The sequence below is a fragment of the Dermochelys coriacea genome, chromosome 3, assembly GCF_009764565.3.
Source record: "Dermochelys coriacea isolate rDerCor1 chromosome 3, rDerCor1.pri.v4, whole genome shotgun sequence".
NCBI lineage: Eukaryota > Metazoa > Chordata > Testudines > Dermochelyidae > Dermochelys > Dermochelys coriacea.
The window spans coordinates 33,671,000-33,698,703 of NC_050070.1; the positions used below are offsets into that span (position 1 = coordinate 33,671,000).

At 44.1% G+C, this 27,704-nt stretch overlaps 1 protein-coding gene across 2 annotated transcripts in view; it reads right to left on the reverse strand.

Annotated features, from left to right (window-relative positions):
* The window catches only part of RNF144A (ring finger protein 144A), a 101,618-nt gene that overhangs the window by 15,948 nt on the left and 57,966 nt on the right, over positions 1-27,704 (reverse strand). For both annotated transcript variants that reach the window (XM_038397371.2, XM_038397375.2), the window contains exon 2: positions 25,152-25,297. In XM_038397371.2, the coding sequence (XP_038253299.1) occupies positions 25,152-25,297 (146 nt within the window). The remainder of the gene's footprint in view (positions 1-25,151; positions 25,298-27,704) is intronic.

Here is a 27,704-nt window from a genome sequence, read left to right on the forward strand (position 1 = left end):
TTTTCTTTTTGCCCTTAGCCAGTCTTATTTCCCCTCAGCTATCATCTTGCCCTGGCTCTCTCCTCAGCTCCCTTCTTACCAGCTGCCACCATCTTGATTTATAATGTCAGCACCATAGGCCAGCACCATATGCCAAATGCCAGCACCATAATCCATCCCCCTCCAGCTCTAGGCAATGGAAACAAAATACCAGAACTACAAATAGCATTTTAGTCCTGCCACCCCTCAACTGACAGAAGCATCCTAAGCATCAACATATAATGACATCTCACTTTTACTTATTTACTTCACCTCAAATCACTGAGTATTTTCAGTGCAATGGTAAATATCTGAGAAGCCGGAGGGAATCAGCTAACCCAACCAACCTAGCACCAGAAAGTGTGTGTATATCAATCTCCCCTCTGTTTTTTCCACCAAATGCATCCGATGAAGTGAGCTGTAGCTCACGAAAGCTTATGCTTTAATAAATTTGTTAGTCGCTAAGGTGCCACAAGTACTCCTTTTCTTTTTGCGAATACAGACTAACACGGCTGCTACTCTGAAACATGTGGACTTGTGTTACGTTTAGAAATACAATACCAACTGAAACCTCCCTCTCTGCTCTACAGGGGAGAATCACAAGTAAATAAATAAATAAAACTTGAAAGAACTCTCAGTTGGCTTTCTACTGAAATAACAAGTGGTGAACAATTTCTCCTGTCTTAATTATACCATCACATATAATGCACCCAGTAATGTCAGAGATCCACATTTATATTCTGCTCCTTCAGTCTTCCCTATGCACACTGTGCATTCTTTAAGCCTGCCTGCAAGGCTCCTTTGTGAGGATTTGTTCTTAATCCCACACTGATATTTTGGCTTTCCCCTCTTGCATCTTGACTATGGCAAAATCCTCGCTTTCTCCCAACATCATACTTTCAACTACTGCAGTGAGTTACTCCATTGGTGGCAATATAGCCCTTTATAGCCCAACAAATTCTTTTGTCAGATTCCCCATTATGAGGTGTGGTTTTTTTTTTTTTCAGGAGAAATAATATCTCAGCTTCTTGGAGAAAAATAGAAAGAAACTGAATAGCTGATACTTTTAAAAGTTACCGTTGCTGTGGAAACGGTAACTCTGCATCTTTGCAGACAGTATATTAAGGCCCATCTCCTTGCCTTTGTCAGAACAAAAGCAACGAAGACAGGGATTCACTTCAGGAGATGCTTGGCTCCTGGAATGTTTCTGATCTATGGTCTCCTGCTCGGCTGGGGCTGCTAGGTGTATGGCTGGCAACTACCACAGACAGCTGAAATCTGGGAGACCAGGGCCCTGGGCTGTGGATCTCAGCACCACCAGTGGCAAAGGTATCAGTCCTACCATGGTGCCATTGTCGGCTCTTCCTATCCCCCCATCTGTAAATGGTGAGCGTGGATTCAGATGAAACAGCATATATATTTAATGACAATGCTTAGCACTTAAAAGAACAGTTTTTGAGCTCAGTGCACTTTACTAGCATTAATAATTAATTTGGCAATTCTCTTCACCAACCTGTTTGGGACCTTTGCCAAAGCCAGTCAAACATATGTTCCCCTTTTCTAACATCTTCTAGGGAAGGGAGAAGCTCATCCCTGCCTTGTCCAATACTCAGGGCCTTCTCTATCCACTAACTTATCATTGAGCTTCACATACTCTTAATACCAACCAAGCCAAAATGTGCTTCTCCTGCTACATCTGCTTAGGAACCCAGCTGCCGCCTTGAAGTCAGTAAGTGTCAGGCAGAATCTGTCCCAGGTCCTGTCCCGTAAGGGTTTTATTTCAGGTGAGGCTCTTTCTGGCTGTTCAAAATTCCCTTTGCCGTATAACAGAGGCTCCCGGAGCTGAAGCAGCAGCAGTGTAAGCTCCCTCCTCTTGGGTGGATCTCTCCTCCCCCCACTGCCTGGAAGTGAATGCATGAGGTGGCGCCAGAATTAGAAAACCAAAACTGGTAGCACTGTTAGAAATTCCACATTGCATCAGCAGATCACCATGTCCACACAGGGAACGAAATGCAAAACAGATTATGAGCCCAGTTCACAATCCAGGGCTCAGTAACTAACCTTGATGCTATCCCTTTTAAACCATCCCAGTAAAATTACTGTAGGATTTTCCTCCTGTTAAACCTTTTGTAAGATTATTCCTAGAAGAACAAAGGGGTAAAGTGATTAAAAAAAACAACCCAACCATGAATTGCTATTTGAGTGCAATCACTGAAAATGACCTGTAAAACGATCAGTGCTGTGTAACAAATCTCCTAGGAGGGAAGGGGAATTGAGATTAGCTGCCTAATGGCTGGAATGGGTGAGAGAAAGTGGCAAAGGCATCTGCCTGCTATATGCAGGCTTTTTTGAATACCAACATGTTAAGCAGCATTTTTATTTTCCTTGTAATGAGACACTAAGAAGAATCATCTGTATCTAAAAAAACAATTTCCACTGAATTGACTTGGCCATATGTCCTTACTAACAATGCTTAAAATTTGTAAACAAAATTTAAACAAAATGTCATTGCAGCTGCGTTAAACTTGGCAACTGTGAACTGATTATACAAACATTAATTCTTTAGTCTCAGTTGAGCAGTATCTGAGGGGATGGAAGTCCTGCTCAGAGAAGTTCTTCATAACTCAAGATACCTTTGTTTCTCAGCAAGGGAGAGTAAAGCAGCCAAAGTGTACTGGCCTGTTTCCCCCAGATCCTGACTTCCACATTCCCCTGCACATGTACACATACTACCATTTTCCCTGCCTTTTCCATTCCCTTCTGTCCTCCCCTTCCTCCTCCCCACACAACTGGCCAATTCACCCATACGAGCCGAGGCACTGAAGACTATTCAAGTAATGACAAATAATAAATCCTCCGGTCCCAATCCTATTCCAACCTAGGTTTTCCAACGTGGAGGAAATCTCATTCATGAGTTCTCTGAATTTTTCTCACATATCTGGCTTCAAGAAATTATAACGCAACAACTGAAAGATTCCAGCATTGTCACCATTTATAAAAATCTCAAAGAGCGATTGTGATAACTATTGCAGTATCTCTTTGCTTTCTGTGGCCCGCAAGATTCTTGTACGGATCCTCTTGAACCAACTCCTCAGGGCTGCCCCTAGCTATTCTGGGGCCCTACTCAGCCCCTGCACTGGGGAGGGGGGGCAGGAGAAACGGGACAGGGGCTGACCCAAGGCCTCTGTGGGGGGGGGGCTGGCTTAGGGGACTGGGGGAACCACCCCCCAGCACTCACTGGTGGCGTGGCTGAGGCCGGGTCGCTGCACTTCCCACCACTGGTGAGTGCAGGCCTTGCCCTGCTGCACTCCTCAGTGGCAGGAAGGGGTGGGGCTGGGGTGGAGCAGGGCGGGGGCCATGGGGAAGAGGCAGAGCAGGGACTAGAGCCCGCATCAGCTGGGTACCAGGAAATTTGATGCCCCAAATTTCCTGGTGCCCTACGCAGCTGCATATTTGGTGTATGGGTTAGGACAGCCTTGCAACTCCTGACCCAAATCATCAAAAAGTTCTATCTGAGTCACAGTGCTGCTGTTGTGCTCAGTGGAGCACTGCTGACATACTTTTCACCATTCAATAATTACAGGAAAAATGTAGCAATCACCACCAACCTTTGTACATTGTGGTTCTCAATCTAACCAAGGCATTGCATGAAGCCCACTGCATTGCCCTTTGAAATTGCTGGCTAAATTTGGATGTCCAGACAAATGTATTAACATCATTTGGCAATTCTAACCGATCCATTTCCAATCATAAAAGGGGTAAAGCAGGGATGTGTTCTTGCTCCTGGTCTTTTTGGTCTATTCTTTCCTGTGATGCTGAAAGAAGCCCTTTGTGGTGCTTCAAATAGCATCTTCACACACCTCTGCACTTGTAAGCTCTTCGATCTTGCTCATCTACACGCAAACACCAAGGTGATAGAAATGCTGATCCAGGCACATGCTGGATAATTGTGCCCTGATGGTGCACTCTGAAGCAGCACTAAAAGATCTCACAAACAGCTGTGCTTACCAACTAACTTTGGCCTCACCATCAGTCAAACGAAAACCAAGATTCTGTATTAGCTAGTTCTTCAACAACCTTACCAAGATCCCTCAATAAGACTGGAATGTATCATGCTCCAAGCTGTCAAACAGTTTATTTATCTTAGCAGCATGTTGAACGATTAAGTGACAATTGACCACAAAGTGGATGCGTGAATTAAGGAAGCCAATGCATATATGGTCGCCTTTCTCAATGAATCTGGAAGCAACATGGCACCTGTGTAGACAAAACTCCAAAGTCTATAATGCCGTTGTCCTCATGACATTGCTCTACGGGTGTGAAACATGGACCTGTTATCAACAACACATTAAAAAGCTTGATAGTTTCCATTTGTGATACCTACAGTGATTACTTTTAGCCCTATGTTAAGGTTCTAACACAAGTCTTACATTCTGAATTAAACTCCAGCAATCGTAAGTGCAGAGGGCAGATGAAACACTTCAAAGGCACTCAAACAAAATCTGTGAAAAACAAACATTTCTTTGAGCAACTGGCAATTGATCGTACTGCATGACACCACACTGTAAGGCTGGGTGTGACGTTGAGAAGGATCACCTGGAAGCACAGAACCAGGCATGGAAACAACTAAGCGACTAATACAACTAGGCAAATGGCTCTGTGGCCAGTTCAGTGAAGGCTGTTCTTCCCAAACTGGGCTGTGGAGTCATGCAAAGATCCATTAGTACAAACTATGATAGTTGACGAATCCTCAAAAAAACCCGAGGTGACCATCATCATCATTCCCACACATCTGTTTTCCGCTTCCCCGGTTTAACAATTCTCCGTACACACCACCCTTGACCTTTCCTCCAGGCTGCTGTCTGGAAGAATTCTTGTTTCATGCAATGGTCTAGGAATTTGAATATAATGGATTTTGTAGGAATGCTGCTATCCTTTGATTTCTTGTTTTAAGAGGAGCCTGTCTGCTGTCAGGAGCATTGTTTCTTGAAGAAGCTCCCTTAGTTCAGCCATACACATGGTTGCAGGATGCAGAGGGAGCTGTCTCCTCTGTTTTCACAGCTGCTGGGGGAACTGCTCTCATCACTGCCCAGTGTCTGCTGGCCCACCCTGATTCTGGGGATAAACTGAGGGGCTTTTCAGAATGGCGGGGGGAGGGGCAGTTTTATCCTCAAGGGCTGCACATTTACAAACCAACGTGCAAACCAACTTGTCCTAACGTTACTTAAAAGCAGATTTCAGCATATTAATAGAATGAATGCCCTTCAAAGGTGCTTCACATTGGCCTCCAGCTCCAGTGAAGTGCAATGTCAACTGTCAGACATGGCCTGGTAACTCCCAAATAGTTGAAAAAAAAGGATCACTGCATTATTAGGTCAGTTTGGACAGTTATACCATGTACCTTCAGATTTAGTATAGCATGATACAGTGCAATGTACACAAAGAAATTAACATAGAAATAGCCCCTGTGTGAGTTTTGAAAAACTGACTCCTACCAGAACCTTACTGAAGTGGGGTGATCTCTGGGGTAAACATATGACCATGTGTATAGGTTCTTTTATTGTTTTAATACGTTTTCTCGGTAATGCATTCAGCATACGAATAAATATGTTTGCTTAAGAAAAACTGTAACCTTATAACTGTGGGCAATTACACCGTTTATAACCTCTGAGGAGAAAGCAAAGCAGACCTATTTAAGCAGTCTGACTTGCTGGGGAACTCAATCTGGCCAGAGAACTATGCAGCCTGGAAAAACACCGGTCCCAGGTCTCTGCCCAAAAGAGGTGATGGCTGAGGAGCCCAGAGCCTAGAATGGGTGCCATGGCTGGACCACAAGGGAGAAATACAGGCAAAGTAGCCCTTAATATTGATATCAAAGTAAATAATTTAATTTAATTTACACAATTTTAAATATGTATGTGATGGCGTGTGTATACCCACACAGGCCCTGAAGAGGTCAGTGTGGGCCTGAGAGGCCAGTTAGGGAACCTGGCTGCACCCAGATGAAAAGCCAGGCCTAACTGAATAAGAAGCCCAGATGGGCAGGAGTAGGCTAGATTATAAAGCCAGGAAGATTGCAGCAGAGAGAGAATCTGGGAGCAGAGAAGAGGGGAGGAGAAAGTCCAAGAGGGAGAAGCAGCCCTGGGGTTCTAGTTCTGAAAGAATGGTCAACCGCAGAGGAGTTGTTGAAGAAAGGAAGTTGAGTGAGCTGAAGCAGCTCAGGAAAACACCAGTAAGGGATAGGACTGTGCAGATCTGGGCTGCTTTTTATAGGGTCCCTGCTGGGCTGGAACCCAGTGTAGAGGATGTGTCTGGGTTCCTCTACCAGCCACTGGGAAGTGGCACAGGCTCATTGGAGACAATAACCAGACTGGTTACCCAGAAGGGGACAATTATATAGTGACCTGGCCGGAGGGCTGAGTCACAAAGAGGCAGGCCTCAGTTGTGAAGAAAGAGATGGGTCACAGCTCAAGTAACTGATGGAAGAGAGCACCAGATAAAGCAAGAACTGATCCCCACAGCAGCCTCAAGGAGGAACCACCTGCTGTAAGTGAATGCCATCACACATATACTTAAAGTTACAGAGATGCTTAACTGCTTTTCTGAATCAGGGCCTATAGAAATTAGTGAGCCTATACTAACATGAACAAAGTAAGAAGAACCAAAGCCGAAACAGGAAGGAAAGTTCAGACAAGACACTGAGAAATGTTTTAAGTAAGAGTGATTAATCAAACTGATTGCAAATTCTCTATTATCTGGAGTCTTTAAAGCAAGACTGGATAGCTTTCTAAATATATATATTTATATCTATATCTAATTCAACCAGAGCTTGTTGGGCTAGATGCAGGAATTACTAGTTGACATTTAAAAGTTCTATGTTATGAAGGAGGTCAAACTAGATAATCATAATAGTCCCTTTTGGCCTTAAATTCTGTAAAAGAATGAAATTTGTGATGTCCTACATCTCAGAGCAGTTTACATTTGGTTTGTTATAGCTCCCAATCTACATTCTGAGCCATGTGTAGCTCTTCTGGTGAAAGGATACTAGACAGCTGCTCAAGCGCTACAGTGATGGGGTTAGACAAATAGAGATTGAAGTAATAGATGCACAATATTACCTTATTTTTTGCAGTAGTTACATTTTACAAAGTTGTGTGGTTTTGCTATGAAAGATCTTCTGCTTTACAAAACTACCATTGTGTATTTTTGTTGCATATCCTCACATGTAAAATAAGAGAAAAATAATTTGGGGAGAAGAAATTCTTTTCTAAGGAAGACTCAGCAATGCTGTATTTATGCCCTTGCTGCTGAACATAAGTTAGATATCCTAGGTAACATTAATCATCATATCAGACTGACAATTTCAATTTCGCAGCCCGTTTAGCAGATGAAATGGTTAAACTGGTAGACAGTTTTACCCATAGCCCCAGCAAGCCAGGTAACCTCCCAGCGTCTGGCTTTTGACTATACAGAAGAGCTGGGACATGGTATGCAACGTATTCCAAAAGTAAAATACAAGGAAAATACAAAAAGGTTACTTTGCTGTTTTTAAGCTTCTTTCCCATCTAATAGTCTGTGTGGCTTTACTGTGTAAAAAGCTGGCAGCAAAGCTACCAGCATGATTGCTGCTCTGTAATCAGTGGAAGAGAAGGTACTTAATAACCGTGAGAAGCTCCAGTATACACCCTTCCCCCATCACTCCTTCTCCAGAGTGCAAGATGCTCTGTGGCATCTACAAATCTTGTTAGATTTCTTCTTAGCACCACACTAATCCTACTTGGCTGACAAGCAATTTACTACACAACATCTATGCATATTTAATCATGGAGAGATTTGTACAAGGCAACTGAAGTGACTATGGGAGGAATTCCTCCTTAAAACAGCAGTGATTGACCATGTCTACTAACAAGTCAAGTAATATATTACTAAAAAGAAAAGGAGTACTTGTGGCACCTTAGAGACTAACAAATTTATTAGAGCATAAGCTTTCGTGAGTTACAGCTCACTTCATCGGAAAATGCATCCGATGAAGTGAGCTGTAGCTCACGAAAGCTTATGCTCTAATAAATTTGTTAGTCTCTAAGGTGCCACAAGTACTCCTTTTCTTTTTGCGAATACAGACTAACACGGCTGCTACTCTGAAACCTGTAATATATTACTGCATCCATTCCCATAGATCACCTAGATACCATGGTGACAGATGTGCACTAGACAGATCTTTATCCCAGTTATCCTTTTTGAAAATGGTCGTTTTTATAGACCTGTTCTTTGAAACAAAAAACTCTATATTAAGGCTAAAGAGGGTGAGGTTGGAAGCCATGACACCCCTCCAGTGTGCATGCGGCTGTCTGAATGGTCTTCTCCATCCATCTTTTGTTGGATCCAGCACAAAGCTGATGAGATGGTATGGACTCCAGCATATGGTGCAGATGGCAAAGCCACCTGAGCTGACGCAGAGTCACTTGGGAAGACACTGGAGGCTAGATGTTCCAGAGCTTGACATCCTCATTTGTGACATGATGACACCACCATTTGCCTTCAATACATCATTGTTGTTTCACGTTGAAAGCATCCAGCACTGTGTCTCTGTGGAGGCCCTGGTTTCAGAGCAATACAAAAGGACAGAAGCCACTGCTGTTTGATAGGTATGCATCTTAGTCTGAGTTAATATGTGGCACTGAGATCACAGAGGACACCATCAAAGATAATGCATAAACACATAGTCTTGCTGATTCCATGTTTCATGTCAGCAAGGCAACCACCCTCCTGGGTGACAATGGAGCCACAATACTCAAATGAGTGGACAAATTATGCTGGCTGCCATAAACCAGCACTACAGGTCCCTCAGTACTGAGTGGTCTGCTTGGAGGAGGAGCTCCAGTGGAGGTAGGTGCCCACAATTCCAGCTTCAAAGACCCAAAATGATACAAAAAGTGGGTGGCACCAACCAGGGAGCAGATGTGGTCACAGCTCTTTGGGACACATTGATTCAGTGCATCCACTGAGCAGCTTTAACCAGCAGGACTTGTATGAAACCTTGGCCATAACTTAACACTACCCCTCAACTAGTGGAACCAAGGGAAGTGAAGTGGCCACCAGGTCTCCAGTTGTTCAAATTCACTAATTAAAAAAAACCCAGGAGGTACAGGGGCAGAGCTATCAATATAGTTCATGGACTGTACTAGTAAGTACTTCCCAAGCTCTTCCATTATCCAGGGTTTTTTAGCCAGCAGATCCAAATAGTCATAGACCCCACTAGTCATGTGTAGGGCCCTACCAAATTCACAGCCATAAAAAACGCATCACGGACCAAGAAATCTGGTCTCCCCCTGTGAAATCTGTTTTTTTGTGTGCTTTTACCATATACCATACAGATTTCATGGTGGAGACCAGTGTTTCTCAAACTGGGGGTCCTGACCAAAAGGGAGTTGCAGTGGGTCACGGTATTGCCACCCTTCTGTGCTGCCTTCAGAGCTGTGCGGCCGGAGAGTGGCAGCTGCTGGCCGAGTGCCCAGTTCTGCAGGCAGCAGTAAAGGTGGCAATACCATGCCATGCCATCCTTACTTCTGCACAGCTGCTGCTGCTGGTGGCTCTGCCTTCAGAGCTGGGCTTCTGGCCAGTAGCTGCCACTCGCCAGCTGCCCAGCTCTGAAGGCAGCGCTGCCAGCAGCAGCAGTGCAGAAGTAAGGGTAGCAGCATCGCAACCCCCCCCCCACAATAAACCTTGAACCCCCCCAACCCCAACTCATTTTTGGGTCAGGACCCCTACAATTACAACATGACATTTCAGATTTTAATAGCTGAAATCGTGAAATTTACTATTTTTAAAATCCTATGACTGTGAAATTAACTAAAATGGACCATGAATTGGGTGAGGCCCTAGTCACGTGCTTGCTCTTTTCCCCCACTGATGCAACAAACACCCCCAGGAAATATCTGTGTGCGATATCCAGAGAATAACAGTTTTCCTCTGTGCTGTGCCTTGCTACAACCTATTACCCTGGACAGCACAACTGCCATTTTACTGCATTAAGGGATTTCTGCACTAGTTTGAGCAGAGGGAGGTGGCCCTAAAACCATGGTTGTCAAAGTCATGTACAATCCTTCTTGCTCCATTGTCAAGGACGGGCTTGTGCAGAGACAGATTTCTCCAAAGAGAAGCCCTGTTTGCTTCTACAGCATTAGACATGTAGTAGAGCTGAAGCTAAAAATCCTTTGAGACATTATAACTGATTGCTGTGGAAATCATTAGCATGCCAGCTTAGGACCAACAGGAAGGAACTAAATGAGCTCAAAAACAAAAGCCTGTTTCCAGTCAAATATCTCCAGAAGAGGAAGGGAAACACAGCGCTTGGAATGTCTAACTGATCTATATGCAAGACTAACACCCTCTGGATTCACCTTGATTGTGATGCTTGTAAGAAATCAGCCAGTTTATAATGGCTGGAGGAGTAGATGGGGATATTTGTCATTGTATGTACTTATAATTATCAGGACAGAAGTTGCAAGTGAATCTATGTATACAGAAATTCTACATGTTTGATTTTCACCCCTCTCCTCCACCCTTGTAACTCACTTGTTTTATCAGAAGATGAGCACACAGACCATATTTCCTTGGGTGTCTGCACTGTGCACAGTGCTGCGAGGCCAAGGTTCTGACCGTAATAATGGAAAATAGATAATACTCTGGCACATACTTCAAATCAGTTCTAAATAAAGTGCTTTTTAGCATTCCCCATAATGTATTATTGGGTCACTACAGATAGTCTGTCCACAGAGTCAGTGGTGCATTACAACCTACCTGGCCAGATTCCACCAACATTTTGGGCCTTGGTATCTAGGCACCTTGTCCATCTGTACAAAGACAACATACAACAGCTGTGTGATGTGTTTCTTTCTGGTCACACTGTGTTATGATTTGAGAGAAAATACTATGAACCAGGGTGCCTATCCTTTATGGTCATGCTCTGGCAACAAATAGCTGTGAACTGGGCCCTCTGCTGTCACACTCTCACTGCTGTATCCCATTTCCAAATGCAAGTTCCAGACATATTCACCTACATTTTCAAATTAACTTTCAGGAAGCCTCCCTACTCCCAACCCCAATTACCCCCCAGCCCTTTCCCCAATGCCCCCATTGCTAACCCCACTGCTCCCTCCACCCCACCAACTCCATTGCAAGTCTCACTAACATCGCCACTGACAGCCCCTTGTCCCCCACACTGATACTCCACTCAGTCTCCCCCCACCCAGTGCCTTGTACTCCAAAGAACACACAGCGAGGCGAGCAGAGTTGCCACTCACCTCCTCTCCCCCGCTCAAGGCTATAAGAAGCTCAGCCATAAGCGGCATTTGGGGAGGTAGGGCCACAATTATACCCAGGGAAGGGGAAAAAGATGTTCGCTCTCACAGGGTGTTTGAAGTAGAATAGAAGAGCATGGGCCCATTCCCTCCCCAGTCCCTCTCCTACTGCATCCAAAAGCCTGAGAAGAACAGGGCATGACTCTCCCCCCATCACATGCAACTGATACTCAACCCTACCCCTGCTGCACTGAGTCCCAGGGTGAGTCAGACTGTTCCCCCTCCCTGAACTCCCCTTCTCTCCCTGCTACAGCCAAGGCCTTGGGGAGAATGACCCCATCCCTGACTTACTGACCAGTCCCAGTTCACTCATCTTGTGCTGCCTAGGCTCTCACACACCACTACATTCCCACACTTTAAATCTATCCCCTCACCCTGCCATTGGCCGGCAAGCCCTACACTCGCACTGGCAAAAGCAAAAGCTGAGCAGAAGTCAACTACATTACCTACAAACTTGTGTGTTGCACAGACATGCGTCAGTCTCTCTCACTGACTTGCATGTGTGGATGACATGTATGGTTTTGGGTAGTATAGTTTCTATGTGAGAGGTAACATTATTAAATCAGAAGTCAGGAAACTGAAGTCTCCCTGACATATTGGGAGACTTGGTCAGGCTGGTCCCAGGTCCACGTGAATCACGCTCTAGTCCTCTTCTGAAAATTGTTGTCAGTCAGAATTATGACATGAAACTGCCACAAACTCATTAACAACACTGCTCAGTATTGTGAACCACCACCAACAGTATTTTCAAGCCAGAATGCAAGGCCACAGGTCAAGGTTCCTTCCCCACTCTGAACTCTAGGGTACAGATGTGGGGACCTGCATGAAAACCCCCTAAGCTTATTTTTACCAGCTTAGGTTAAAACTTCCCCAAGGTACAAACTATTTTCCTTTTTCCCTTGGACTTTATTGCTGCCACCACCAAGCATCTAACAGATATATAACCGGGAAAGAGCCCACTTGGAAACGTCTTTCCCCCCAAAAGCCTCCCCAAACCCTCCACCTCCTTTCCTGGGGAAGGCTTGATAAAAATCCTCACCAATTTGCATAGGTGAACACAGACCCAAACCCTTGAATCTTAAGAACAATGAAAAAAACAATCCGGTTCTTAAAAGAAGAATTTTAATAGAAGAAAAAGTAAAAGAATCACCTCTGTAAAATCAGGATGGTAAATACCTTACAGGGTAATTAAATTCAAAACATAGAGAATCCCTCTAGGCAAAACCTTAAGTTACAAAAAGACAAGACATTCAGCACAGCTTATTTTCTCAGCCATTTAAACAAACAGAATCTAACGCATATCTAGCTAGATTACTTACTAAGTTCTAAGACTCCATTCCTTTCTGTTCCCGGCAAATGCATCTCTCTCACACACACACACACACACACACCCACCCTTTATTCCCCCACCCCTCCAGCTTTGAAAGTATCTTGTCTCCTCATTGGTCATTTTGGTCAGGTGCCAGTGAGGTTATCCTAGCTTCTTAACCCTTTACAGGTGAAAGGGTTTTTCCTCTGGCCAGGAGGGATTTTAAAGGTGTTTACCCTTCCCTTTATATTTATGACACGCCCCCCAAATCACAGCTAGGGTGAAACGCTGGCTGGGATATCTTCCTGGAGCTCTAAGAGAAAACAGAATTAATAAGACACATGCACCTCTAAATATACTACCAAGTATATAAAGACTAACAATATTTTCCACATCTCAAGGACAATTTTAACCAGTTGATTCTGGGAAACTTTCACGGGAGAGTGCATCAGCCACTTTGTTAGAAGCTCCTGAGATGTGTGGATGTCGAAATCAAAATCTTGGAGAGCTATACTCCACCGAATAAGTTTTTTGTTATTTCCCGTGGCGGTACGAAGCCACTGTAGCGCAGCATGGTCGGTTTGCAGGTGGAAATGCTGTCCCCAAACATATGGACGTAGCTTTTCCAGAGCGTAGACAATGGCGTAACATTCTTTTTCACTGACTGACCAGTTGCTTTCTCTCTCAGACAGCTTCTTGCTGAGAAACATTACAGGGTGGAATTCTTGATCCGGTCCTTCCTGCATTAAAACTGCTCCCACACCATGCTCGGACGCTTCTGTGGTTACTAGGAACAGTTTGTCAAAGTCTGGGGCCCTTAGTACAGGGTCAGACATGAGTGTTGCTGTAAGTTGGTGAAAGGCCTTCTGACACTCTTCGGTCCACTGAACAGCATTTGGCTGTTTCTTTTTGGTTAGGTCTGTCAATGCGGTGACGATTTAGCTGTATTGCGATACAAATCGTCTGTAATAACTGGCCAAGCCTAAGAAGGATTGAACCTGTTTCTTTGACTTTGGGACAGGCCACTTTTGGATAGCCTGTAGGAGGCTGATAGTTCCTTAACCCACCTGGTGTCCAAGGTAAGTCACTCTGTTTAGGCCTATTTGACACTTCTTAGCCTTAACAGTTAGTCCTGCCTCCTTTATGTGCTCAAAGACTTTTTGTAGATGTTCCAGGTGTTCTGCCCAGGAATCCTAAAATATGGCCACATCGTCAAGGTAGGCAACTGCATATTCTCCTAATCCCGGTAGGAGACCATCTACAAGTCTTTGGAAGGTGGCGGGTGCATTCCGCAGCCTGAAAGGGAGTACATTAAATTCATACCGTCCGAAATGTGTGGTGAAGGCTGACCTTTCCTTGACAGATTCATCTAATGGTACTTGCCGGTATCCCTTGGTTAAGACCAAGGTAGATATGAACTGGGCCTATCCCAGCTTCTCTAATAGTTCATCTGTGCATGGCATTGGATAGTTGTCTGGGCGAGTTACAGCATTTAGCTTACGGCAGTCCATGCAAAAACATATCTCCCCATCTGGTTTGGGAACAAGAACCACTAGAGATGCCCATGCACTGCCAGACCAGATTACACCCACCTGTAACATATCCTGGATCTCCCGTTCTATAGCAGTTTTAGCTTGAGGAGACACCCTGTAAGGTTGGACTTTAACTGGGTAAGCATTACCTGTGTCAATGGCGCGGTATGCCCATTCAGTCAGTCCTAGGGTGGCTGAGAATGTCGGCACGTAGCTAGTGCACAGCTCCTAGATCTGCTGTCACTGCCTACGCCCGAGGGTCATGGAGAGGTTCAGCTCTTCCACGCCACCAGCACTTTTCCCTTCGTAATAGACACCTTGAGGCCACTCAGCGTCATCTCCTCCCTGGGCTGTAAACTGACAAACCTTTAATTCTCTGGAATAAAAGGGCTTTAGAGAATTAATATGGTACACCTTAGGCTTTCGGTTTGAGGCAAGGAATGCTATGAGATAATTAACAGCTCCCAGGCGCTCCTGGACCATGAATGACCATTCCCACAATGCTTCCATTTTATGGGCCTGAAGCGCCTTTAAGACCATGACCTGGTTCCCTACTTTGAACGAACACTCTCTGGCATGTTTATCATACCACGCTTTTTGCCCTTTTTGAGCATCCTGTAGGTTTTCTTTAGCAAGGGGTAGAGAGGTTCGGAGGGTGTTTTGTAGGCTGGTTACAAAGTCCAGAATGTTAGTTTCTGGAGGTGTAAATCCTCCCATCGCTGTTTCACCAACTGTAATGGCCCTTAACCTCGCGGCCATATACAAGTTCAAATGGTGAAAACCCTAAACTGGGATGTGGTACAGCTCTGTAGGGAAACAGCAACTGCTGCAACCCTAGGTCCCAATCATTGGAGTACTCATTTACAAATTTACCTATCATGGCCCCCAAAGTTCCAATAAACTTCTCCACCATGCCATTTGTTTCATGGTGGTAATGGGGGGCGATCAAGTCATTTACCCCATGAACTTCCCAAAGGCTTTCCATAGTTCCTGCCAGGAAATTAGTTCCTGCATCTGTGAGGATGTCAGAGGGCCAGCCTACCCTGGCAAAAATATCTGCTAGTGCCTGGCACCCACTTTTAGCCCTGGTGTTGCTTAGAGCTACTGCTTCCGGCAATCAGGTGGCAAAATCCATGAAAGTCAGTATGTACTGCTTCTCTCTGGGGGGTCTTTTTCGGAAAAGGACCCAGAATATCCATAGCTACTCGCTGAAACGGAACCTCAATGTTGGGGAGTGGCTGGAGAGGGGCTTTGACTGATCTTGAGGTTTTCCCACTTTTTGGCATACCTCACAAGACCGGACATAGGTAGAAACATCCTTGCCCATTCCCTCCCAATGGAATGACCTCCCCAAATAGTCTTTGGTTCTGTTCACCCCAGCATGGCCATTAGGATGATCGTGGGCTAAGCTCAAGAGCTTTACCTGGTACTTAGTTGGAACTACCAACTGTCTCTGAGGATGCCAGTCTTCCTGGTGTCCACCAGAAAGAGTTTCCTTGTATAAAAGTCCTCTTTCTGCAACAAACCTGGATCGATTAGAATAGCTGAGAGGTGGTGGGTTGCTCCGTGCCACCGTCCAAGCTCTCTGGAGGCTTTCATCTGCTTCCTGTTCAGTCTGGAACTGTTCCCTTGATGCTGGAGACATCAGTTCCTCATTGGATTGTGGACCTATGCCTGGTCCCTCTGGAAGCGATGTAGGGGATGGGGCTGTTTCTGTTGACTGTGAACCGCTCTCCATTGGTGCACTATGTTGGGGTTCAGGCTCCGGCTGAGCCTCTTGTGTAGGGTTATCAGCTGCTGCCAGTTCAGGTTTGGTGGGGCCCTCTGGTGTTGGGGTTGCAAGTACTGGTCTAGTGCTGGCAATGGGTCTGATGCTAGTGTTCCACGGGTTCCAGTTCTGGGACTGGCTCTGTCTGGGTCTCTGGGACTGGATCCACTACCGCTGTTGCAGACACTGGCCTGGGGTCTGGGTCCATCACCTCTGACTGGGTCCTGGTAGAACTTTCCAGAACAGAGGTAGGTGTGACGGCTTGTTTAGCTTGGCTGCGGGTGACCATTCCCACCCTCTTGGCTAGCTTCACACGATTGCCCAAGTCTTCCCCCACCAGCACGGGGATGGGATAATCATCATAGATTGCAAAAGTCCACGTTCCTGACCAGCCCTTGTACTGGACAGGCAACTTGGCTGTAGGCAAATTGAAAGAGTTGAACTTGAAGTGTTGAATCGTCACTTGGATCTCTGGGTTGATTAAATTGGGGTCCATTAAGGAAGCATGGACAGCTGACACTTTGCTCCAGTGTCCCTCCACGCGGTGACCTTCTTCCCGCCCACACTCACAATTTCCCTCCACTCCAAGGGTATCTGGGACCGAGGACCTGTGGTGTAATTCCGGTACAATGAACTGTAATCTGTTGGGGTTCTTGGGGCAGTTGGCCTTTACATGCCCCGGCTCATTACATTTAAAACATCGTCCAGCTGACGGGTTACTGGAGCGAGGTGGGTTGCTGGAGAACGGTGTGGCGGGACGATAAGGTGGCTAGATGGTTCCTTGGGGGGTAGTTGGGCCTTGGATGGCCCCCGGGAGTAGGGGGTGGTCTGAGGTTGTCCCTTCTGGTATCCGCTCCAACTTCGACCATTTTTTTTCTTTTCTGCCACCTCCACCCATTTGGCTCCAATCTCCCCGTCTCGATTACAGTTTTGGACTTCCCAACTAGGATGAATCTTTCTTTTTCCTCTCGAACACCCTCCAAAAACTGTTCCTTTTGCATTAGGAAGGGCAAATCTGCTGGAGATTTAACACTTGCTCCTGATATCCAGGCATCCCAATGTTTCACAATGTGGTAGGCATGTCAGGTAAATGACATGTCTGGTTTCCACCTTAGGGCTCTGAACCGCCAACGGGAATGCTTGGGGGCTAGCCCCATTCCGACTCTCGCCTTGGTTTTAAAACAGTTCATACCGGTTCATGTGTTCCTTAGGCATTTCAGCCGCCACCTCAGCTAAGGGTCCACTGTGCTGCGGCCTCAGCTCTACCATGCATTGGTCTGTAGAGATGCTGGGTAATTAGATTCAAAACATAGAGAATCCCTCTAGGCAAAACCTTAAGTTACAAAAAGACAAGACATTCAGCACAGCTTATTTTCTCAGCCATTTAAACAAAGAGAATCTAACGCATATCTAGCTAGATTACTTACTAAGTTCTAAGACTCCATTCCTTTCTGTTCCCGGCAAATGCATCTCTCTCACACACACACACACACACACACACACACACCCTTTGTTTCTCCCCCCCCTCCAGCTTTGAAAGTATCTTGTCTCCTTATTGATCATTTTGGTCAGGTGCCAGCGAGGTTATCCTAGCTTCTTAACCCTTTACAGGTGAAAGGATTTTTCCTCTGGCCAGGAGGGATTTTAAACGTGTTTATCCTTCCCTTTATATTTATGACAGCCATTGTAGCAATTCATTAGCTGCTCTTATATTTACTTTTTCAGCACTTCTATTATAAAAAAAAGGAAGAAAACTGCAAGCTTTCCAAAGCAATAGTCAACATAAGGGTTCGAGGCTTTTGTTGAAGAAAATAAATATAATAGTTGAAGAGGAAGGCTAACAATTTTATTTTGATTCATATAAACTACATTTAATCTTTAAACTAAATGTTTTAGTCTGTTTTCAACAACCCCATATGTAGGAAGGAATTCTAAAACCCTCGTTATGCAAACAGAATACATATTCATAGATATTAAGGTCAGAAGGGCCATTATGATCATCTAGTCTGACCTCCTGCACAACGCAGGCATATTCCCTTATGATGCAGTTTGAGGAAGATTTCTTGTGACAGAATAGAATGAATGCTCTAGGTGTTGGAGAAGTGTATAGCTGCAGGAAATGACTGGTCTTCACTTTACATATTCCAATCCACAGATGATAACCCACTAGTTTTCATGACATCCAAATGATGAAGATAAGTATTAACCTCATTTTGCAACATGATAACAAAGAGTGAGGTGAACTGACTGGACGAAAGCCTGACAGCAAGTCAGGAGTCCACAATTCCCAGCTGCAGGTTCATTCCTCTAGGACTAGGCTACTTCATTATTAATTATTATTATTATTATTGTGGTAGCACCTCAGAGCCCCCATCGTGGATCAGGAACTGGTTGTGCTAGACACTGTACAAACACAACTCCATTGCTACAAGTCTGCTTTATTCATCTTGCCTAAAGAGTGTTTCTATTGGTTTAATTAAAAGGCTCGATGCATCACAATGCAATAGTGAAGAGCAATTCTGAGTTAATACAAACAAAAGGTTTGTTGAAAAAAAGTCCAATGACTGTGAGAAGCAAGTTCTGGTATTTTGCCAAGAGCTGGTGGGGATGGGGGGGAACAACATGCCTGTTAAAAAGTTACTAATTCTTGTGAATATTCACAAGGAAAAATCTTTTTTTAAAACCCCACACTTTAAAATGAGCAGAATAACTCCTTTCAGTGGAGGGGGCGAAGAGCCCTGCTTTGAAACAGTGCTGACTCACCGCAGGGAGATATCTCCCGAAGGCAAGTTTCCCCCAGCAACCAGAGATAAACCAGTCCCTAACTGGGAAGGAAGCCAACCTTACCTGTTCACTTCCACACGGTTTTTGTTCAGTCTGCATCCCCACAGGAGCGGGGGGGCGAGGAGGGGAAGGAGGAAGAGAAGAGCTGTAGCTTTGGAATGAGGGAGAACAAGATAATTAAGTCTCTCTCTTTTGCCTGTCTCCCAACTCAAGACCTAAGCTGTTCTGAGCGCTCTGAGCCAATCATGACAGCAGAGGAAAGAAAGAGAAAAGTGACCACTGCCAGCTATCAGAAGATCAAGAAAGCTAGGTATAGGAAGGAAGGGGAGACCCTACCATTAACAAGGCAAGTATCTTTAAGCTGCAACAAAAAAGGGTCTAAATAAAGCAATGACCTGAATTACTCAGGCAGCTGGTGGAACCGGGAAAGCCAAAAGGGAGGCAGGTTTTGTACTCTTGGTGAAAAGGGCCCAGTAATAGCTGGTGAAGACTATCCACATGTAGGGCAGAGTGAAAGACTGTTTCATATGGTTTTGTCTAATCAACTGAGAAATCAACAAAGAAAGAGAGAGTCTAAGATTCCTAAAAGATTTGTGAGATCTGCAGGATGAGGGCTGCGGTCGACATCTGCATTCCTCAGGGCCAAAGGAGCTGTCCACAAGGGTGAAGCTCAGTGCAGAAGGCAGAACTTTCTGGGATGTTGTCCAAGGCTGTGGAACAAACTCTTGCAGGGTCTAAGCACCACTTCAAAACTTCACCATTTTCTGTTGCAAATGCCACACATGCTTCTTTGACCTCATCCTTGCTGCTATAAAAAGATAGCACAGTGTATAAAAGATGGATTTCATTTAAAAAAAAAAAGTTCCCCACATATCTGTCCCATGGGGAGATAAAGGAAGAAAACTAACATCTGTGACTTGTGGTTCTATGTCACAAAAGGCTCCTCTCAGGGGTGAAAGTAACTTAAAGGACTTACCGGTACACCAGAGTCCTGAGTGGGGGCATGGCCTCAACCGGAAGAGGCGATTTAAAGGCCCCAGGGCTCTGGCTGGGAGACCTGGGGCCTTTAAATCACTCCAGAGCTACCAGCTGCAAAGGCGGCTGGGAGCCCCGGGGCCCAGGGGTGAAGTAAAGGCCCTGGGACTCTGGCCACCGCAGGTCCCGTTATTTTAAATCCCTGCTGGAGCCCAGCTGCCAGGGGCTCTGGCAGCCGGGTCAGGCAGGGATTTAAAGGGCCCGGTGCTCTGGCCACTGCGGGGAGCCCCTACCTGAGTCTCACTGCGAGAGCACCGGTGGCGCTTTAAAGGGTCCAGGGCTCCCTGCAGTGGCCGGAGCCCTGGGCCCTTTAAATCACGGCCGGGGAAGCTGGTCCGGTCCGGCATGGCGTACTGGCTCTTGCCGGTACACCGGACCGGACCGGACCAGCTTACTTTTACCTCTGGCTCCTCTGGAAAACACTCATTTTGTGGGGATGGGCACAGTCTAAGAACCGAAAAGTTTTAAACAATGGGAAAACCAATGGGAGCTTTGCCCAAGGGTTTGTCTTGAGGAGTATGAAAGGTGTTTTTTAGAACACGTTAGCTAGCACATTCTAAACCTCGAGCGTAGAGGAGGCAATTGTATTTTGGCATGTGCTAAGCTCGTTGAGTTGAAGCCTAGGCCCCCCCAGGGATGTTAGCTTTACCAGTTGGTAGGTTCTAAAATTACAACTGGCCTTGGCTGCATTACGGGTGAATCCTGGTCCTACTGGAGTCTATGGGAGTTTTGCCTTTTATTTCAACGGGGCCAATATTTCAGTCTAGAAGTTTAGAACGTGCTAGCCAAACCATTCTGTTATCCAGTCAAGCCAAAGCCTGACAAAGGACTAAGTAATGACTGAAAGGTTTGATTGTTGGGCCAAAACCTAACAAAAGTTTTGCATGTGAATATTCTTAGAGCAAAAATTTGAGGCCCTTGATCCACTATGATCCCAAACAAAGTAGAATTATGGTACTCATAAGAACAATGTTTTGGTGCTAGTTTTAAAAGGAAAGTGTATGGATTTATTTTTCCATCTATAGGTGATGGAATTGAACCACCACATCCCCCAAAATAGGATTGTACATTGCATTGAAGACTTAGTACTGTATGAGCAGTCTGCTGTTCACTGACTTTCACTGGTGAAGGTGATTAATAAAAAAAAGACAGTACAATGACTTTAAAAATCTGCAGTTTGAACACGGATATCAACATAAATGCAATTTATCTTTAAAAATGATAAAAGCTTATAGACACAGTTTGGCTTCCAGGAGGACAAAGATAATAGCTTTTCCTGTGACCAAACACTCAAAAGGATATTAACAGCAGGTAGTTTATTTTCCTCCCCTGTTCCTTAGATTTTTGTAACTGTAGCACACTACACGGCAGTTGAAATATTCCCAATGGATTTCACTGCGTACACAAAATTTAGAGAGAGCTCACAGTCATTGTATGTGCATTAACAATCACACTGATAAAACCCGTAATGGAGTACTGTAAAAACAATCACAATTGGCTAAAAATAATATGATGGGAAATTGTAGCGTCTTTGCCACTCCTCTGCTGATAAGGCATAATCTGTTCCATTCAATTCATTGGCAAATCAGCCGATATGCAAAAGGAAACAATACCCGCATTCTAACTTTCCAAATAGCAATGTTGTGCTATTGTGTTAATGTTGGGAGGAGATAATCCTTCATGAGATTCTCAAAAAGAAAAGGAGTACTTGTGGCACCTTAGAGACTAACAAATTTATTAGAGCATAAGCATCCGATGAAGTGAGCTGTAGCTCACGAAAGCTTATGCTCTAATAAATTTGTTAGTCTCTAAGGTGCCACAAGTACTCCTTTTCTTTTTGAGAATACAGACTAACACGGCTGCTACTCTGAAACCTGCTTCATGAGATTCTGACACTAGCACTTCTGGGGTCTGACAAGGGGCAAAGATTCCTCAACGCTATAATATTTCTGTCTGTGCAAATCTGCACATTGATCTAAATTCTGCATCCATTTTGATGGTACTGCACTGAAAGATTGCTTTGAGAGTAAAATACTCCTGCTCTCTCTCTATATAAACACTAGTTTAGAAAGTGACTCTAGAACTAACAGAGAAAATCATCACAAAAGTACCATTCACATTTTTTAACCAACGTGCTACGATATTTTTTTCATTCTTATTCTGTATTTCCGTCATATCACTTGGACAAAAACTTTGCATGCACTGGTCTGTCAAGAGCTTAAACACATACTGAGTTAAACATTTTGCTGGTGTATTTTCACTGACACTGGAGAGTTTGTACAATGGATTAGCTGGTCCACTGTATTTAGGGCCTAATCCAAAGACTGATGAAGTCACTGGAAGCCTTTCCACTGATTTCAATAGGTTTAGGATTTGGCCCTTAGTAAAATCAATTGCAGTCTTCAAGTGTAATTTGTTAAACTGTAAATGCTTTGGGGCAGGGACTGAGGCCTTGTGTTTAAGGCATTCATGAATTCTCGGTTGAATTCCTAGTTCTGCCACAGACTTCCTGGGGAAGTCAGGCTGTCTCAATTCCCCATAAGTACAAGGGGGATAATAACATTTCCCTAAAAAGAAAAGGAGTACTTGTGGCACCTTAGAGACTAACAAATTTATTAGAGCATAAGCTTTCGTGAGCTACAGCTCACTTCATCGGATGCATTTGGTGGAAAGTAGCTCACGAAAGCTTATGCTCTAATAAATTTGTTAGTCTCTAAGGTGCCACAAGTACTCCTTTTCTTTTTGCGAATACAGACTAACACGGCTGCTACTCTGAAACCTGTAACATTTCCCTGTATCACAGGGAGATTGCAAGGATAAATGCATTCATTTTTCTGAGTTCCTCAAACGCTACTGTGCTGAGGACCTTGTAAGTACTGAGAGAGAAAGACTGTTTAGGTTTTTGTGTAATTCACCCTGTTGAGCAGACTATTGAGGATAAACAAATGCTAATTCTAAAAACTGATTAATGTACCTGATTGAATTGGAGACACTAAGTTAATGCCTCTGTGTTAAGTTTACTTAACCTGTTACTAGGGCACAATTTATCAGCACTTTCTAATGATTTATCTAGAAATAGAAAGCAACAATGATATTCTACCAGGAAGAATGGAAGAAGTGAGCAACGGTAGGGAAAATGTCAGGGAACCGTACCTGGTGCAGCAGTTCTCCTCTGGGCTACCATTTGGAAGTTACAGTAAAATGAAACTAAAATATCCAGCAGCTGATTTAGAGAATAAAGATGTGCAAAACTTAGCTGTGAATATAAAAACTATCCTATGGGGAACACAGATTGGCTTTGCATGGAATTATTTCATACCCTTTTGCACACTTTGCATACAATCACTCCCTACACAAAGGCATAATGAAGCAATTCTTATTTTTAACTGAAGGGGCACGGTATTTGTCCCAGGTCTCACATTCAAATTTTTTTCCCCAATTCAAAATCATGGAATTATATTAAGAAGCACTTGAAGAAGGAAGTGACATCGAGAAGAGAAAATGCATTCACTAAACTCAACATCATATGGAAATAAAAGAAAGATTCACAGCACCAGAACAAAACTGAAAATTTTCAACTCAAACAATCTCAGTGCTAGTATACAACTACAAGAGCTACCAAAATGGTAGACAGAAAACTGGAAGCCTTTGAAAATAAGTGCCTATTAAAGATTCTAGAATTTGGTTGGAAAGACCTCATCACCAACGAAGAGCTCCAAGAATCACCAACAAGCGGCTCGTCTCCACCAGAATCACAAGGAAGTGCCGGACATGTTTGGGGCATGCACTCCACATGCCAATGCACAGACACTCACATGAAGTCATCAAATGGAAACCAACTAGTGTGAAGAAACGAGGGCACCCAAGGGGAAACCTTAAGAACAACCCTTAGTAGGGACAGCAGAAACAGTTGATCTTAACAAAATAGAGCATGTAGAAGCAGCAGCAGCAAATGAGAGGAATGGAAGAGACTAGTTTCCACTCCTTGAGCCAACACTGGCCCAGGAACGTTGTAATAATAAACAATAAGTGACTTTAATGAACAGGATGTTTTGATGGTATGTTACTTATTGAATATTCGATGTAAAAAAAATAATCATTGCAGCTGGTTACAGGGTGCTCTGATTTCTTTGTTTGAAACACTGCTGCTAAACAGACACCTCCAAGTTCTTTCCCTTTCTCTCTGCTCCCTTAGCCCTTCTGCTTCAGTTTCTCCATCTATAAAATGGGGATGTCAACTAACCTGCTTCACAGCAGCTCTAAGAGCATCCATCAGTTGATTTCTGTACAGCATTTTGAAAAGGTGCTCGCTAAGTATCACCTTTAAATGCTCACAACTACAAACATACAATATCCTGTACTTAACTGTCACTACTCTCTTTCTCCTCTCTCATCCAAGGCGCATACTCATGCAATAAGGCAGTGCCAACAGAAAACTGTTACAAAAGTTGGGTTATTCATTATGTGTTGTCATAAGTACCCATAATGTGCCATGTAATTTCCAATCACAAAAGAGTGCCTGGCCTCTGCTCCAAAGAACAGACAAAAGGAAAGAGGATAGTTTATAACGTCTGAGTAGAGTAGTCAAGGAGGTAAATATCCACTGTGAAATACTGCTTGATTATCCCAATTGCTCCCCCCCCCCCGCCCCTTCTTAGGTGGGGCATAACATTAGTTGCTAGCTCTAGTTTAAAAAGTGCAGCACAGCTCTTAATTCTCAGTTCAAAGGCTCTTATGGCTGCTCACACAAATTAAGAAAAACAAAACAAACATGTCTGACAGATAACCTGTAACTCCTTTATTTTTCATTTTCTTTTACATGTAAAGAGTGAAAGTCACACAAAGCCTGAAAAAAAACTGATGAGAGAAATCAGAATGCCCTCCCTCCCAATCACAAACAGGGCATGGAGCAGCTCTGTAGCCTTTCCACAGACAGAATTCCAGCTCCTTGGCTATAATAGAGTGTATAATCCTGACACAACTATTACCACAAGGATTTGTGACCACCGAACCTGTGTGTGACTGCAGACGTACCAGATAATTCCTCTCCTGCCACTGATCACCCTGTAAGCCACATTCATCCTCCACAATGGGATACATGAGCCTGGCTCTGGGAGATTTTCACGGAGTCCGCGTTGCACAAGACCCCTGTGTGCCCACCCAGGGTGTAGGAGTGCTATGGCATTGTTGCACTTCCAATGCTTTGGGGACCTTCTGCAGTTCCAACACTGTTGAGTGAATTGTACTCTGCTAAAGTCAACATAAAAAACAATGCCTCATCCTGACCCTGAGATATAATAAGGCTATATTTTTTATGCACACATGTAATAAAAAAGCAAACCGACCAGAGTACAGAAGATGCATTGGCATTGCGCTATTGTTGTCATCTGTTCCACGGGATATTCCCCAAGACAGAGTTTACAGGACACCAAAGGGTCAAGTACCAAGTCCCAGGTAGGCCTGTATCTGGCTGTAGTCATTGCAGAGCAGTCTGAAAATAAACAACAAAAATGAAAAAATAAAAAACATTTCCTGGGCATCGCAAAGCATTATTTTCCATATCCACTGCTGCCTACAAACTGTTAGAAAATTAAACACAGTAAATTATTATTGTGTGTACTGCAGAAGTGTACAACATACTGTATTATGTGCATCTCAAAGATACAGCCCCACACCTGAGAGAACACAGGATCTAGACAGACAAAGGATAGGTGACAAGTGCGGAAAAGGGATGTAACATACAACCAAAGTGATCATGGGTACAGTAGGCAAAGAAACATCCCATTAGTTGCAGATTTCTCTTTGCTGGAAGTATACACTAAACTCCGACCACCCCCCTTCCGGCCCACAATCCTGCCCTCATCTTTCTTCCACATGGTATATCAGCTTCCTTACACCCTCATTTGATCCTCCATCCCCATATAAAGGGCCTAATACAAAGCTCATTGAAGTCACTGTGGACCAGATTTTCAAAGGCATTTAAGTGCCTAATGGAATTTACAAGGGCACCTAAGAAAGTTAGGTGCCTAAGCCCCATTGAAGTCAGTGAGAGTTAGGTGCCTAACTATATCTTTAGGTGCCTACATACTTAAATTTTAAACCTGGCCCTGGGAATCTTTCCACAAGCTTCAAGGGGATCAGCTCTGGCCTTACATGAGCGAACAAGCACAGCACCACAATGCAACAGTGCCAGAATTTCAATTAATTGCATGAGTTTACAGCGCAATCATAAAAGTTCACTTGTAGGTCATTCATTTAATTCTGATCCATTTGGGTAGTGACCAAAAATCTGGAGCAGTTAGCGCTGGTGGCATGTATGAAACGAAATGTGTGGGCTCTATCCAATTCTCAGTGGGCACTTAATCAAAAAAACCCCACAAATAATTGCTTCTCACAAGCACCTCTATCAACTACCATGAAAGACCAAGAACTAAATAACCCTCTTTGTGTCCTTGGAAGAGATCTTCCAGGCCAGCGTTCAGGCACAGTGGTGAGGCAGCACAGAATAGGTTTTCATAGCTTTGTCTATTTTCCGGCTAAAGAACGGTCACTCTCCAGCACTGAAAATTCCATAAAGTGTTAATAGTCTTACTTTAGAAAAGGCGTTGCTCATGGCAGAAACGATCAGAGGCAAGCAAACAATATTTCAGTTCAGCCATTGTTAAGTCACAGGATTTTAAAGTAGTAACTGTAAAGTAGTAATTAACTGCAAATTCCACAAAGCTTTTGTGTGTAGCTGTGATGTGCTGCTTATGCTGTTCAGTTGCAGGCCCGGATCCAGAAAGCGAAACTTGAATGGTTGAAAAATTAACAAAGTGAGGGCTATCAAACGCACATGAGCATTATTTTTTCACAATAGTACTGCCCTGGACACACTCATTTTTCCTCTCTAATTCATGCTTCAAAAGATTCCAAGTTGCGGTCACCTGTTCTCCTGGCTGAGGTAAACCATCTGTCTTACTCCAATCCCTCTCTGAAGGGGTTGCTTATTTAAAAAGAAAAGCAAGGTTCTCTCCTCTCAGGATATGTGGGCTGCCTCTATATTGTATTATTAGAGCCGACTATGATGCAAATCATGATCTATCCGGAGAGATAGGCAGATAAACCATTTGCACTTGGGTCTTGCTTCCATTAAGAGCATCTGGTCATCGTTACAGTAGAGCAGCCACACACCCTCCTCTATAGCAGACACTGAAGCACAGGAATGCCTGAAGAACAGACAGGCAGAGAACCTCTCTCTTTGTAGAAATCACATTTGTGAATTCCTCAGTATTCACTATACCCACTCCTAAAGTTGCAATGCACTGCAAGAACCAATATTTGCTGATATTTTTGTTCCTAGTACCAGCAGCAGGCTGACCACTTCACTGGTTTAATTTTAGAGTGATTTTAGAGAGAGAATCAGAATGAGCTAGGCCTCATCCATGCCCCAGTCTCCATTAGATACTGGGTACGGTCACTTTGCACTCACTTAGATGAGACGGGAATGTAAAGCTAGGTGTCATCAGAATACTGACCACACTGCGTCACTGATTTCCCCTGTACGCAGGTTGGACAAAAAAGGACCTTGTGGAACCGCACGACACAGAGCTTAGGTCAGATGAACAGTTGCCTATTACTACCCAGAAAGAAAACATACCTGCTTAGAGTATGCACTCAACAAAAGTGCCTCAGCTCAAAGACCTGAGGACTCCAGATACTGCTAGGAGTGCTTCACCATATCAAGGAAGTTAGTTAACCTTCCAAAAAATAAGATCTCCATAAAAGGTTGATAGAACTGGAGAGATTATCTAAATTAGAAAATGGTTGCTTGAGCAAGCATCTACATTATTTTTTCCAAGACATGCCAGTACTTTGTCTTCCCTCAGGGAAGCACTGACTGCTCCAAAAATGGCCAC